The sequence below is a fragment of the Pelobates fuscus genome, chromosome 1, assembly GCF_036172605.1.
Source record: "Pelobates fuscus isolate aPelFus1 chromosome 1, aPelFus1.pri, whole genome shotgun sequence".
Classification (NCBI taxonomy): Eukaryota; Metazoa; Chordata; class Amphibia; order Anura; family Pelobatidae; genus Pelobates; species Pelobates fuscus.
This window is the reverse complement of record NC_086317.1, coordinates 218,356,954-218,373,250: the sequence shown is the minus strand read 5'-3', so window position 1 is coordinate 218,373,250 and position 16,297 is coordinate 218,356,954. Positions and strand designations below refer to the sequence as shown.

General features: G+C 38.3%; 1 protein-coding gene across 2 annotated transcripts; it reads right to left on the bottom strand.

The window, feature by feature from the left end:
• Window positions 1–204: 204 nt before the first annotated feature.
• Window positions 205–15,647, bottom strand: C1H1orf216 (chromosome 1 C1orf216 homolog). 2 transcript variants are annotated; one of them, XM_063444480.1, is made up of 3 exons: window positions 15,474–15,647; window positions 14,790–14,915; window positions 205–1,338 (listed from the first exon to the last, which is right to left on the bottom strand). In XM_063444480.1, exon 3 carries the CDS (start codon window positions 1,308–1,310, stop codon window positions 474–476), a length of 837 nt encoding a protein of 278 aa, XP_063300550.1. In that variant the 5' UTR covers window positions 1,311–1,338; window positions 14,790–14,915; window positions 15,474–15,647; the 3' UTR covers window positions 205–473. The 2 variants fall into 2 exon arrangements, with proteins under 2 accessions (XP_063300550.1, XP_063300549.1); XM_063444479.1 differs by lacking the exon at window positions 15,474–15,647 and having other exon boundaries at window positions 14,790–15,051.
• Between the last annotated feature and the right edge of the window lie 650 nt (window positions 15,648–16,297).

The window sequence follows — 16,297 nt, the reverse complement described above, 5'->3', positions numbered from 1 at the left end:
ACATCTGTGCATGCCTAAGAGACACACAAATCAATTGCCCCCAGTGACAATCTGTGTGTGTGTTAGAAATGTCATAAGAACCATCTCATTTCAGACTGTAGTTAAATATAAATACCTTTGTATTCACTATAGTCTGATCAATTCCAGATATTGTAATTCACTGAGTAAAGCTGTATGAAGCACCATTATATTTACTACATGGACAGGTTTAAGATATGCTGCATTTTTATTATAATTACACATTAAAATAATGTAGAATAAATATGTATTTGATCCTCCCGCCCCCCACCAATATGGTAAAAATGTAAAAGCCTTATGGTGACAGCGTCAGGATTTGAAATGCTGCAATGCGAGTTGACCCTTCTGCTTTACTTTCTCCAGGTCATCAGCGATAGATCAAGAACACAAGATCTTGGGACGTATGCTGGTTGCTATGCTGAGAAAAGTCGAGAATGCATCTTGCTGTAGGAAACTCATGCTGCTTCTTTGGTGGGTATATTGTTACAGCCATGCTGGATATATCTCAAAATCTCTTTGCGATTGTCAAGGATTGTATCAAAACTCTCTTGCAGCCTATTCTGTTGATCTCTCACTTTTTGCTGAAGGCATCTGATCCACCTTAAAAGAGCAAGGCGCCTATACATGGTCAGCTGTGCATGATGTTTTTCTTTTTCTCTCTCCTTTAGCATCTCTTTGTCCTGAAGGCTTTGGTAAGCTTCTGCCAACGTATGTGAAAGGGAATCAGAATCTGATGAGGACTCCACCTCAGATTCTTCTGTGTCGGGTTCATCTGGCGTGACACCTGTTGGCACTCCAGCAGTGGTGTCCTCCCATATATTCCCTTGTATACTGTCAGGACTTTCAATACTTAGTGAGCTGCTTGCATAACCATTGTCTTCTAATGGTGACGTTGGACAGTCGTCACACTGTCTTGTAGTTTCCCCACCAAGTTGCATAATTTCGGCCCCCTCTGGTGGACTCCTTACCTCTTCCTCTTCTTCTGATAAAGACAAGCTGATCCCTTCTGACCTGGTTACCTTCAACTGCCCCATTCCTTTCTTCTGTAAATGGCTTCTGTTATCTTCTTGTGGAGGTCTTTCTTCATCTTCCTTTAATTTAGTTTCTCGTTCATCTTCCTCTTTCTTTTCCTGCCTCCAGTTTTCATTTTTGTCATAATCTTCTTCAAGGATGTTGAAATTGGCATCCTGCTTTCTCTCTTTTTCACTCAGTAATGTCAAGCTAGTCAAGGGCTTTATAACATGAAAAGGTGACTGATGAGGAGTGGCCTCAGGTTTCTGAATAGCGAACATCTTCTTTGGTTCTGTTCTTAATCCTTGGCTGGAAAAATGGAAAATATGCAAAAGGTTCATATTAATAAATATGTAAATAGAATAGTTCAATGCATAATTCCCTTCTCTCACCATTTTGCATCTTCACGTGCTAATCCTAGCCTCAAATAAATAAGCTGTCCAAATGACTCAATACTGTTAGAAAAACTTTCCTAATGATTTATCTACAAAATGTCCCATAGACTTTAAGGTTGACTTCAGTAGATAAATCATTTAAAAACTATTAATAACAATATTGAATCATTTGGAAAGCTTATTAAATGTGTGGTCTAATTTAGGGAAATGCTTCTTTTTTTTTTTTTTTAAACAGTTTCGAAATGTTACTACACGGAAACAGAGACATACTAAAATGATCATATATAATTAAATCTACTATATCATGTACTCTGTCTTTTCAAATGGCAGTTATAAAACTATATACGACAGTTACAGTGATCCACAGTAAGTACATAAGTACAGACAAAAAAATCTTGTGAAATATAAACTTCAATAAAAGCAAGAGAGCTATCTGCTGGGTTCCCCTACTGTGGAACCTAATAAGGTTTATCCAATCTTAACCGACTTCTATATTCTTGAACATATTAAGTCCTACAACCTGACTAAAATGTAAGCTTTTTAACCACTTCCCAATGTTAGGACGTTCAATGCTGTCCACCACAGAGTGGGGTTTAATGTCATTAGAATGCTGTTTTTAGATATACCGCTGATAGAAAAATGAATCATTAAATGCATGCATATTTTTATTTGCGGAATACATACTATTTATTTGAGATAAAGATAATTGTGATTTATTTATTTATTTGGGCGGTGGAATTTTCCCTTTAATAAGAATCTGACTACACAAGGAGTTAGTGAGATCATCCTGTCTGACTTATCTATGGTCAGGTTAATTATCACTCTAGTCCCAATGACCTGCCTTGCCCCTGTGTATTTCATAATGTAAACAGACACATCTTATTTCTTCCACACTTTAAAATTCAACATACAACCAAAACATTTTTACAAACATATAAACTGGATATCTTGAAGCACATTAAATATACTTAATCAGTGTCATCGCAAAATGAAAGATGCCAGTGTCCTGTTTTAGCTTTACCAATCTTCAAAGTCAAAGGTTGCAGTTTGGCATGTATTCATTTTTCATTTCTTTTTTTTTTTTTATTACAGAAACAACAGTTCTCGTTCACAAGATACATACAAGCCTTTAATGTGAATGTCACATGAAAAATAAAATACATAAATAGCAGCTCTTCCGTATTCAACAAGAAGAACCTTTGTCCCTCTGACAGACACAAGGATCAATTAACACCCCAACTCTTAAAGATCACTAATCTTACTACAAGAGGATCTCTGTTAATGTAGAAAAATGTTCCTCACTAAAAGCCAAAAGTCAATGTGAGACAAGCCAAGGAATGTCACATGCTGAGATATGTAATCTTTGCTGTAAAGGGACACTCTTCACTGAAGTTTACTCCATATTTTATTGCATTAGGTTGATAAATATATTAAAAATACTAAAAAAAAAAATAAGGGAGCCTACCTTTCCTTACCGACAGCAAAAACAGATGTGAGAAAGGATGAACTTAATGGACACATGTCTCTTTTCAGCCCATGTAACTATATAACTATGTTTGTGCATTTGCTTTAAATTTCCAGGACTTGCATCTGCTGTCACCTGACAAGGCAGTGGCTGAAAATTCTCAATCAATCCTTGTGTTAATAAAGCTTTTTACTGAACAACTATACATATGCAAAATGTATTTGCCCAAGGGTAATAGCATTTGTAGCTTATCTGTCAGGTTCCATCGAATCAACAAGTATAATCCCAGGCATCTATAAATAGCTTAAATTGAAGGGAAAAAAAACATATTAAGCTATTTTCTCCAGGTAGTAGATACAAATTGTTGAGTATCATTCATGGATTATATGAATGAAGCAAATTGCTAAATTGTCCAAGTCTAGAATGCCCCCCCTCCCGAATTACCGGATTACTTTGTCTCTGAGAAAATATTTGAAGATAATTCAGATGAGGTGTTTTTACGTTGGTAGGTTATCTTTAACCACATTGCTATTCCTTTTCGTCAAGTAATTCTTTATCATAGATGTTAATGGTTCTCTGAAATTTGAGTTCTCTCTTAGTCTGACGTCAGCTTCTTAATGAGAGGTTACTACACCATACTATTAGTATATATTTGGCAGTTGTGTTCACAGGCCGAATTCAGGGGTTTAGCGTGCCACAAGTGGCACACGGGACATGCACCACTGATCAAGAGGCTACTGTTGTAGGTGCTGTAAGAAAAATTTCATAAATGTGCTTAAAATTTTGTTATAATTAGCATGGTAATTATTATATAAAGTCTACAAAAAAAAAGCAAAATAATTTTTTAACATTTTAGTGGCTAGTCGTGGGAAAAATGCCTCTATATCTTTGAGTGATATTTGAGCACATAGATGTCTGAGGTTTGTCTCTCTCGTCTGATCAGATCATACACTATTTTCCCAGAGACATTATTTTCTCAGCAATGACATGCAATGTCAGAATTATTTATGTCATATTAGCTTTTTATCCTGCTTAACAAAATCCAGTTCTATTTCACTATACGGCATAACATGAGGGAATCTTAATATAGTTAAGCTTTTGTGTTAAGATATTTTTGATATTCTGGGCCATATCTGATAATATATTTGTAACTGGCTGTTGTATACATACCTATTCAAAATATGTAAAGTCATTTGTGGAAAGAGTGGTGCTGAAAGGACAGCGCCTGCTAGACAGCACTTTCTACCATATAGCACACTGAAGATGCATTGTCATTGGTTTTTTTTTAGAAGATGCATTGAATGACAAAATATATAACAATTACTTTTTCTTATCAATCCTCTCTGAAGACCTTTCTTCTCAAGAGTGTTTTTATGAATTTTAATAAAAAAAAAAAAAAACATAAAAAAAGAGATTAATAAATGCCCTAAAATGGATTACTGGTCTGATTTAAAATTAAAGAAGGTTATAATACTTTTTTTTTTCTTTCCTAAAAACAACTTTTAGTGTGCACAATAAAGAACAGAAGGTGCAAACAAATTATACACAGCTGGATTAGTGAAAAAGTAAGAGAAACATGGTTCAACTTCCCATAATTAAATGATGATACATTTAGATGCTTATTTTTTATTAAAAGGCATTATAGAAAAAATGTTCACGACTAAAATGTTAAAAATATATAGTGCAGATTCCAAGGAGGTAAAAGTGTTTCTAAATGCTACAGTTATTATTTCTTAAAGGGACACTATAGTCATCGAAACAACTTTAGTTTAATGAAGCCACTTCAATGTTAGATAATTCCCATTCACTTTCACTGCTCAATTCTCTGCGATTTAGGAGTTAAATCACTTTTTATGTTTATGCAGCCCTAGCCACACCTCATCAGGGTGTGACTGACACAGCCTGCATAAAAAAATAAAAGGTTTCATTTTCAGTCAGATGTAACTTAAATTGCAAGTTTGTATCTCCTGCTCTGTAAATTTAACTTTATTAGATACAGGAGGCTCCTGCAGGGTCTAGCAAGCGATTAGCAGAGCAGAAAATAAATTCTAAATCAAACAGTGTTTAATAAATGAAGTGTAAACATTAGATGGCTCTTTACAGGAAGTGTTTAGGAAGGACGTGCACGTCACATGCAGGGAGGTGTGACTAGGGCTGCATAAACAAAGTGATTTCACCCCCAAAATGGCAGAGAATTGAGCAGTGACACTGCAGGGGCATGATCTATACATCAAACCTGCTTTATTAAACTAAAGTTATTTTGGTGACTATAAGCTTTAAGCACCAACACATTCAGTAGCGTTGAACAATGTGTCCTCACAGCTTTGGCTTACTCCAACATTCACAACCACATCTGCTCTTCCAAATGGTCATGGAGGAACAAATATGAATGTGCAGTGTTTATGCTTGATACACTGCACATCCAGGATTAAAGGGAATCTCCAGTGCCAGGAAAACGATCCGTTTTCCTGGCACTGGAGGGTCCCTCTCCCTCCCACCCACCAATCCCCAGGTACTGAAGGGGTGAAAACGGCCGATGGGCGAGACTGATACCGGCCGAGGAGACCTAATGCGCATGCGCGGCAATGCCGCACATGCGCATTAGCGCTCCCCATAGGAAAGCATTGAAAAATAATTTCAATGCTTTCCTATGGGGATTTGAGCGACGCTGGAGGTCCTCACACAGCGTGTGCTATAGAGCAGGAAGTGACCTCTAGTGGCTGTCTAGTAGACAGCCACTAGAGGTGGAGTTAACCCTGCAAGGCAATTATTGCAGTTTATAAAAAACTGCAATAATTATTCTTGCAGGGTTACGAGTAGTGGGAGTTGGCACCCAGATCACTCCAATGGGCATAAGTGGTCTGGGTGCCTGGAGTGTCCCTTTGATTGTACTTGTTGCCAGGGACTAGTTACACCCCTGTTACACATGACTTTGGCAGCCCGGAACTTTTTTATTGACTGCCGAATGTCAGATCTTACATCTGTTGTCATTGCTGCTGCTAAATCAGGAGGGGGAGTGCTTAGCAGTTTCAGGCACTGGATTTCAGGCTCATTTAACTTAAAAAAAATACACTTTTAAAAAGTAAGTCTTTGGGGGGGAAGAGAATAGTTGTTAATTATTAAAATATGAATATATGTGTAAGAAGGGTTACCCCACTATAGTTTGTAATGAATTCTGCCGCCAGACTGATTTTTCCTCTCCAGTCACTCCTCTCACACCTCACCCCTCTGTCAGTCCTTACATTGACTTCCTGTATCCTATAGCAGTCAAGTCAAAATACTAATCAATACCGATAAAGCACTGAATAATTCTAGCACCTCGTATATCTCTTCACTGATCCATAGGTATGCCCGTTCTCGATATCTCCACTCTGCCTACGACCTTCTCCTGTCCGCTGCTCACACCCGTACATCCAACTCATGCTTGCATGACTCCTTGCGGGCTGCTCCCTTCCTATGGAATAGCCTGCCTACCGCCATCAGACTGTCCCCTAGTCTTCAATCTTTTTAAAAAGTGCCTTAAAACACATCTCTTCATGAAAGCGTATGGCGGCCTCCCTGAGTAACCTCTACCTCACATACCTTTCCCTTGCTCTTTCCTAAAGGGACTGCGTTTCTCCTCTCCTGTTGTGTTTTATACCCCACCTCCTATAGACTGTAAGCTCGTTGGAGCAAGGCCCTCTTCAGCCTATTGTTCCTGTAAGTTTTTGTTATTGTCTAATTTTTTGGCACTATATAAATGCCAATAATAGTAATATCAGTTAGAGTATGCTTTTATGTAGTGCTTTAAAAGAAAGCCGGGGTTTTCAATCAATGTTTTTAAACAATGGGGTTTATTCATTAAACAGTAAATTGTAGTAAATTAAAATCTAAATGGGAAATCTGTAGCTAACATAGTTAAGCAAATTAGAGTTAGAGAATTTCTCCAGGTCAGTTATTTTAGCCTTAGTATTTGCTATTGTAATTTTTTTTTTTATTTATTTCAAATGTTTTTATTCATGAATTTTCAATAACACAATCATAACAAATGAATAAATAATAATAATAACAGGGGAGTAATTGTGACTAACATCATCCAAAGCTATAAAATACACACATTTATATACATATACATACATATACACATACACACATATGCATACAAAGAAAGTAATATATTGAACTAAAAAGTAACGGTTAAGAAAGCCTTGTATTAAAAAAATATTTAAAACAAATTATAACAAAAAACAAGTGTAATGCTCATATATATGAATCAGATTATACTTTGTATATAGTGCTGTTTGGTTGCATGTGGTGTAGATGATACTTATAATCGAAAATGGCCTTTGACGTCCCTTTCCAACTCGTCCAATCTTGTCTCAGCGATTCTAAAAACACAGAGGGAGTCCTAAAGGCTTTGACTCGAATGTGGTACGCAAGACCTCTGTCATAGATGGAATGGTGTCAGACTTCAAGTACCTGGGAATATCTGAAGAAGCTGAAATTAATAGATGACCTAACATAATAATTTTAACTTTAGGTAAACCCTCTGGGAATTTGTTTAGGAGACACAACTCGGATGTAATGTGTTGGATTTAAACTGTAATAAGGTGTATGAGTGTGCGTATATTGGCCCAAAATATTTTTAATTTAGGACATGTCTTTGACAGACCCTCTGTCTCTGGATTTTTAAAGTTTAATGTTATCCTTTCTAGACCTAGATCTACTCATAATAACAAGGAATCAATACCTCTTGAGAACAGGTATAATGCCTTAAGTAGATCACCTAGAGATGAGTGTTTTTGGCGCACCCACACCAAAGATCGACACAAGGTACAGGAGAATCAGGGGAGATCTTCGGGCAAAAGGAGGAGAAGCTTAGAAGAAGGGGAGATAGAGGAGGAATTTATATACAGAAAATAATTAAGGGACAGGAAACAACACCAATTAACCACGGTGTCTTCAACCTAACCGATCAACCCCTCACCTTAACCCTGACTAAACTTCTATCTAAAGGCCTTAAATTTGCCCCCACAAAACCATTTAATAAATTTGATACATATATAGACCTTCAAAGGTTTAAGAGAAAAAATTTTTTTCTCCAGGTCCCCTATTACTAGAATAGAGTCTAATGTTGAGTATAGTGAAATTATTCATACAGATTTAAAGGAAGCTTCTTCATTCTTTCCCAACCACCTAGTGTCAGAAGAAATGGTTGCGTTTGAAAAAATGGTAATAAGAGACATGCAAAAAATAAGAAAACCTAATAAATATGAACTAAATTTGGGAAGTGATGAAATAAAAGCATTAAAAGAATTCAATAAAGATAATACAGTGGTTATTAAGCCCGCTGATAAGGTTGGTGGAATAGTAGTAATGGAAACTACTAAATACACTGAGGAATCCCTGAGATTACTAAGTGACGTAAACACATTTAGGAAATTAAACAAAGATCCAACTTATGATTTTAAAGTTGCATATACAAAACTATTAGATAAGGGAAAGTCCCTAGGCATTTTAAATGAAAAAGAGTTCACATTTCTTAACATTCCACACCCTAAAATTCCAGTATTCTTTCAACTCCCCAAGATACACAAAAACAGGAAAAACCCTCCAGGTCGACCAATCATTTCTGGAATTGGGTCAATTTCTAGCCGTTTGTCACAATATATTGACAAATGTTTACAACCAGCAGTGCAAAGGAACCCAAGCCATTTAAAGGATACGTTAAATGTTTTACACATTTTAAAAGATCAAAAGTGGGAGGAGAATTACTATCTAGTGACGGCTGATGTGAGCTCCTTATATACTATCATTACGCATGAAAAAGGGTGTGCTGCTACTAGACATTTTTTGGAACTATATAGAGATTTCCCCCAAATCTAGATAGATGTCATTATTGAAGGTATTACCTGGATACTCAACCATAACTATTTCTGGTTTGGAGAGGATTTCTATGTCCAACAGTTTGGAACGGCGATGGGCACCAGGTTCGCTCCCAGCTATGCAAACCTGTTTATGTCCCATTGGGAGACCTGTTATGTATATGGGGATCATGGCTGGGGGCAGAACCTGGTGCTATATCGCCGTTATATCGACGATATACTCTTTATTTGGAGGGGAGACGAGATCTCCCTTCAGGATTTCTTAATATTTTTGAATACTAATGACTGGGGAATCAAACTAATTAGTGAGCATAGTCAACTAGCCATTCATTTTTTAGACTTGAATATATATATTGAAAATGGCCAAATTAAATCAAAGACTCATTTTAAAAAGGTTGACGTCAATAGTTATATAGAACGAAAAAGCTGTCACTTTTCACCATGGTTGCTTAATGCACCAAAAGTTCGACTATTGCGAATGAAACGTACAGAAATTAGCACATTTGAAACCCATTTTAAAGAATTTTAAGGATAAGGGGTATCAGGAAAATCTTTTGAGAAAATCCCTTGAAGAAGTACAAGAAAAAGATAGACTAAGCCTGCTCCAGTACAAACAACCTATTAAGGTTGGAGATAATATGCAAGTATCCTTTATATGTGACTTTAACTCTAAAAGCCACATTTTAAAGAAAATTATGAATAAGTACTGGCCAATTTTAAAAGACGACCGATTTTGTAATACAATTCTCTCTGATCACCCCAGGATTGTTTATAGGGGAGTAGAGAACTTGAAAGATAATTTAGTGTGTAATCATATTAAACAAACAAAATCTACACTAAGTATATTCAATGAGTCTGCAAGTTTTTACGGATGCGGCACCTGTAGTTAGGGCCGCCATCAGGGGGTGACAACCATGACTGTTGTCATGGGCCCGGCGGTCCTGGGGGGCCCAGGCACCCAGGCCCCCCATTCCCAATGTGCATACATATATATAGCAGTTATCGCTATATACATGTGTTTTGGCAGTGGCAGAACTACCTGAGGGGGCCCGTCAGGTGGCCCATGCACTTAGGGCCACCCGATGGGCATATCTCTGAAGAAGCCCGATCAGTGCCGTGGATTTTTAATAGCTAGTCCGGGCCCCTTTAAGGATCCTGGCACTGGCAGTGCTGTGAGGAAGTGAGCTCACTTCCTCCCAGCTAACACCCGCGCGGGAGGAAGCACCGGAGAGTGTGAAGAGGAGAGGAGGACAGTCAGACCCACACCCACATCAGCCCCAGCCAGCAGAGTCCACCCTCCTGCAGCCTAAAGGTAAGAAACATGGAGGGTGGGAGGAAGCATTGGGGAGTGTGAAGAGGAGGACAGAGTCAGACCCACACTCACATCAGCCCCAGCCAGCAGAGTCCACCCTCTTGCAGCCTAAAGGTAAAAACATGAGGGTGGGGGGAGAGGAGGGCAGAGTCAGACCCACACTCACATCAGCCCCAGCCAGCAGAGTCCACCCTCTTGCCGCCTAAAGGTAAAAACATGAGGGTGGGGGGAGAGGAGGACAGAGTCAGACCCACACTCACATCAGCCCCAGCCAGCAGAGTCCACCCTCCTGCAGCCTAAAGGTAAGAAACAGGAGGTGGTTTAAAAAAAAGTGTCAGTGTGTCTGTATCTATGTGTACCTGAGTGTTTGTGTGTGTCTGTCTGTATCTATGTGTACCTAAATGTGTGTGTGTCTGTCTGTATCTATGTGTACCTGAGAGTGTGTGTCTGTCTGTATCTATGTGTACCTGAGAGTGTGGGTGTCTGTCTGTATCTATGTATCTATCAGTGTGTGTATCTATGTGTTTGTTTGTATCTGGTTGGTAGTGTGCACCTGAGTGTATGTTTTTGTTATTGTTTTATTCTTTGATTTTTTTTTTTATAGCAGTGCTGCAGCTTTTATGTTCATGGTTTTCTAGTGTCTGTGCTTTTGATTTTTATGTACACTTTTTGTCCACAATCATTTTCACTACTTAGTTGATATTCCCCATTTATTTTAGTTTTAGTTGTGGCTCTATTTAGATGTTTAAACAGATTGTTAGTTTGTTTTGGTAACTTTGTTGTAATGTATATCTTTTCTATTTGGCGCTGCCTGTCCATGTTGTGTACGTTTTTATCTTGCATAGCCCATTTTCGGTCGTTTGCATTTATTTTTTAAAGTGTGTTAATTAGTGCAATACATAATTTATTTATATATATATATATATATATATATATATATATATATATATATATATATATATATCTATATATATATATATAATATTTTGCTGGAGCGCTCACGTTTTCTTTGTTTTCTGAGATTCTCAACTAAAGCTGTGTTTATTTGGTGTTAATCTGCCCATAGAATTGATTACTTTATTGTTGTTTTTCGACATTTTTACACATATATTTTATTTATATTTAGTTTTTACGTGTATCTGTTTGTGTGTCTGTATGTATCTGTGTCAATGTGCACCTGAGTGTGTGTGTGTGTGTGTCTGTATCTTTCAGTGTGTCTGTATATTTACATGTATGTCAGTGTGTGTGTGTGTGTGTGTGTATGTATCAGAGTGTTAGTGTGTGCATGTGTGTATCTGTGTATATATGGGTGCCAGATTGCACCTGAGTGTGTATCTCTGTGTGCGTGTATCTGTGTGTCTGTATCTGGGTGTCAGTGTGCACGTGAATGTGTGTGTGTGTGTGTGTGTGTAACCGTGTCTGTATATTTCCATGTATGTCAATGCATGTGCCTGTATCTCCTATGTGTGTGCATGTATGTATATCAGTGTGTGTATGTGTCTGTGTGTCAGTTTGCACCTGAATGTGTCTGTGTATATGTTTGTATGTCTATGTATCTATGTCAGTGTGAACCTGAGTATATATGTGTGTGTAACTATGTGCCAATATGTGTAACTGTGTGTCTGTGTATTTGCATGTATGTCAGGGTGTGTATCTATCTGTGTGTATACACTACAGACAAATGCACGCTTGCATTCAAACACCAACATTCAAATACACACATGCTCCATTCAATACCATGTTTATATTCAAACACACATACACTGCTGAGTGCTAAATACAGCCCTGCAAATTGTAGATCCCCAGCTAGCAAAGCATTCTGGGACTTACAACAGATTCAGAACTACATTTGGCCACTTTACACACACTGCATCCACTAAACACACACTGTGCATTGACTACACACACACAGAGACTCTGCATTCACTCTACACACATACAGCATCCTTGTGGGCAGATTCAAGGACGGCCCTGTGGGCGGACTTGTGAGTGGCCTCTAGGGGCCCAGACCTTGAACTTTGTCAGGGGCCCCAAAATTTCTGATGGCAGCCCTGCCTGTAGTGCCTGCAAAAATACTGGAAATAAAGAGAGAACAATTAAAAAATTCCATAATCCACAAAAAACAAAAGAGACATACAATATTAGGGAATTAATTATATGCTACTCAAAAAGAGTCATATACCTGATAGTATTTACCTGTGAGTAGGGTATATAGGAAGGACAGCAAGACCTCTCCAAGTTCGTATATAGGAGCATATAAGGAACATTAAAAATGGCTTTGAAGAACACAGTTTGTCTATGCACTTTAAACAACATCACAATCAGGATCCAAAACAATTAAATTGTATTGGTATCCAACTGGTCAAAACAAACTGGAGAGGGGACGATCTTATTAAAAATGGGACAGGTAGAGATGAAATGGATTTTTAACTTAAACACACTAATTCCAGGTGGCCTCAATAATGACTTTGAGATATGCCATTTTATCTAAAAATTGCTCTCTATCTGTCCCTTTAAGAAATTATTCCAAAGAAGGGCAGGTGCCCCCCTCTGGAGGTACCCAGGTCTATCATTCAGAGCCAGGTTCTCATTGGCTCAGGAAAAGGTGAACACAACCATAACCACTGTGTTTTTTTATTTTTGTTGAAACTTAATACACTAGGAAGTATCCCTTTCTCTCTCCTTTGAGGAAATCCATTGCAGGCACTACACGACACTACTGTGCAAGTGATTTGAGGCTCTGATCAATGTGAGTTTGACTACTTGAATTATCACCAAAATACATTATCACCTGTGGATTTACAGTATATTGTGTTTTATTTTTTGTTTCCTTTATATGTACTGATATACATCTGCGATTTAACCCTATTTTAGGGTAAGTTTATACCTTCAGCGCTCCACTCATTTGATTAGTAGAGTCTGGACGTTATATCCAGATTGTACTAAGCTCACTTTGGTTAATGTTACCCTTTCGCCTATCCGTTCGACCAAATGCAGCTATGCCCTATATCACCACAAATGTTGCCAGCTGTGTTTGGTTTCGTTGAGTGCATGGAACTAGAATCAGACACTCAATGGCACGAACACAGCTAAGACTTCCATGTCCACGGATGTTCGGTGTTATACACACGAAAAGGACAGCGTTCGGTAAGAACATCTCCCAAACCACCAGGACTATGAGAACGGATGCACAAACAGTTATTTTCCCTATAGACAGTAGTTTGGTACTCCTGAAAGAGACCGGCCGCACAGCATGATTCTATGGAACTATTCTGGGCAGAAACCTCGTGTGCGGTCGGTCAGAAATAAGACCTCCATACAAATCCCGAACCCCTGAACCAATCTGGGTGATTTTTGAATATGTTGCTTACCCAGATCGGGAATATTCCCCAGATGAGGATATTATGTGTTTTCGGGTACTTTCAGATTGTATATAAAATGTTAGTTTTTCGTCTGGAGATAATTGAGTTAAAGACAGTAGTTGACTCAATTATCTCCCTGGCAGAGAGGAGGGATTGTATGTCCTGTATGGGAGGATCACACTCTATAACCTTGTTATTATTGGTTGATAATTCTGTATCACTGCCCCCAACAAGGTCCATGTGGGTGTAACCCTTGCATGGGGACTTGCATAAAAGGCCAGTGTGGCTACCATTAAACCAGACTTACTTCACCCTCAATACAGAGTTTTGTCTATTATTGTAGGGAACTGCTATACAAGCTATCACTACTATCTCTTGTAAGAGCTTTTCAACTTGGATGCCTATTCGGAATGCGGTAACACACCTCACACTTGGGAGAAAGATGTCTCTGGCGGTGGACACCCCTCTACTCTTCAGGGTAACCGCTACAATGTCCAAAATATGTCTAATAGTGTGCCTACTTGTCTGCACCCTCTCCAGCATGTATTAGTAGAGGATAAGGCTAACTTAAGCTATTTTGATTCTAATTTGAGTTTGGTAAATAGGCCTGCAAGTATCAATAGGAACAGGTTTTCGGTTTTTTTTTAGAGCTGTATACTCCTCGTTTTGCCCATTCATTTAAAAGGTTACTCTAACTAAAAATATAATTACCATTAGCTAACCTGAACTTTACTTCCGTGCTGACTAATGGACTTACACCTCCAGCAGCAGAGGGGTTAAGCAATGTTCATGGCAAAAGGCTGCGTATGCAGGGTCCAGGCACCATGACTATTTTAAATCGTTGAAGCATTAATGGTGCTTGGTGTAAGCCTTTAATATGTTCCACTAATACTGACTTACAATTACCATTAACAGCTGAAATACCCCCAGCCAAGAAAAAAAACAGAGCACACATTGAGAAGTTATAACAGTGGAGCAATCACTATACAGAGCTGTAAATTACCAGCATGTGGGTCAAACTTATCAGTTATGGGAGATTAAGTTGCTTAATGCTTATCAATATTAAAGTGAACATTAATACATTAATACTGGTGTACAGTGAGATTTATGAAACAATAAAGCAGTGAAGGGGTTAAATCTGTTACATCCCATCTTCAGACCAAACAGTCTAATCACTGCCTAAGATCCCTGTATCCCTGAATAATATCTTCCCACCCTCCCCCGTCCCCCAGGAAAACAATAAGAATATGCAATAAACACAGCACCACCATAGACACTATAGTGAAATGGAAAACAAGAGTCCATTAAATGGGTGATATGGGGTGTCAGCAGCTGCCAGGTTTAAGAGGGGAACAGACCTACCTATGGTGTGTTACTGCAGTGTCCACCTCGTTCCTGTATCCTGGCTGCTTGCTCCTCCAGCTACTACTGAGGGAACAGAAATCTTTTCCTCATCAGATGCAGGAAACGTCAATGGTTACACACTTCCTATGGAACAGAGACGAGCACAGTATCAATTTAATGTGACTCCACAACATGCATAGCAGACAGCATTCTATGTCACCGTTTACTAGAACACCTAAGAATGCTGGGTAACAGGGTATACATTATATAACAGGCATTCTATTTCAGAATGTTAGCACTGTACATAGACAGCTCTCTATATATTGATTCATATATGGATTCATTAAATACACATTTTTTGACATTCTATCTCTTGGCCTTCCTTAAAGGTTATCAAATTCCACAGCTTAATGTACACATCATTAATATTAAAATATATATATTTAAAGAGTATGTGTGTGTGTATATATATATATAATCTGCAAATATCAGATATGATCAGTGCAGGGAGATTTAGTTGCTTAATGCTCAGGATTATTTTCTATCCTATTAAAGTGAACATTCATGCATTAATATCAGTGTACAGTGAGATTTATGAAACAATAAAGCAGTGAAGGGGTTAAATCTGTTATATCCCATCTTCAGACCAAACGGTATAATCACTGCCTAAGGTCCCTGTATCCCTGGAGGGAACCGACCTACCTATGGTGTGTGGCTGCAGTGTCCACCTCGTTCCTGTATCCTGGCTGCTTGCTCCTCCTGCTGCAACCAAGGGAACGGAAATCTTTTCCTCAGCAGATGCAGGAAACGTCAATGGTTACACACTTCCTATGGAACAGAGGCGAGCACAGTATCAATTTATCGTGACTCCACAACATGCATAGCAGACAGCATTCTATGTCACCGTTTACTAGAACACCTAAGAATGCTGGGTAACAGGGTATACATTATATAACAGGCATTCTACTGCTCATGGACAGCTCTCTATATATTGATCCATATATGGATTCATTATATGCACAAATTCTGTGCAGTGAGTTTAGAGCTCAGCCTTATTTAAACATCCTGCCTGCAATAGTCACATTGCAGCAGACAGGTGTGCCTACTGTGGCATGTTTAGTACTGATTTAGTTCAACTGTGTTTTTGTCCAATATAAAATAAAATTAAAAACCAAGACCAAGGAAGGGACAGAGTGCTGACAGAAAGATAGAGGGAAGATACTATATCACTTGAAGCTACTGACTTCCTATGTGTGTCTATTATAAGAAATGTGAACCTCGTTTTTATGTTGGACACCCGGGAATATACCTTTTTATCCTCTCATGTGAATACTTTATGAAAAGATTGCTTCTCTTTTCTACCATGTTTTTCTAGGAACCTTCTAATAAAAACAAAATTACAAGAAGAAATAGGCAACTTATGAGAAAGGACTTGCATGGCGATTGCAGTACGTTCTAGTTTGAAAAGACCAACTAAAAATTACAATTCAGATTGTAGGGGCTTCACAGGAACGGTGTATCTACAC

Bases quoted from the DNA above. Each gene is read 5' to 3' on its own strand.
- C1H1orf216 (XM_063444480.1), bottom strand. From the start codon at position 1,310: ATGTTCGCTATTCAGAAACCTGAGGCCACTCCTCATCAGTCACCTTTT.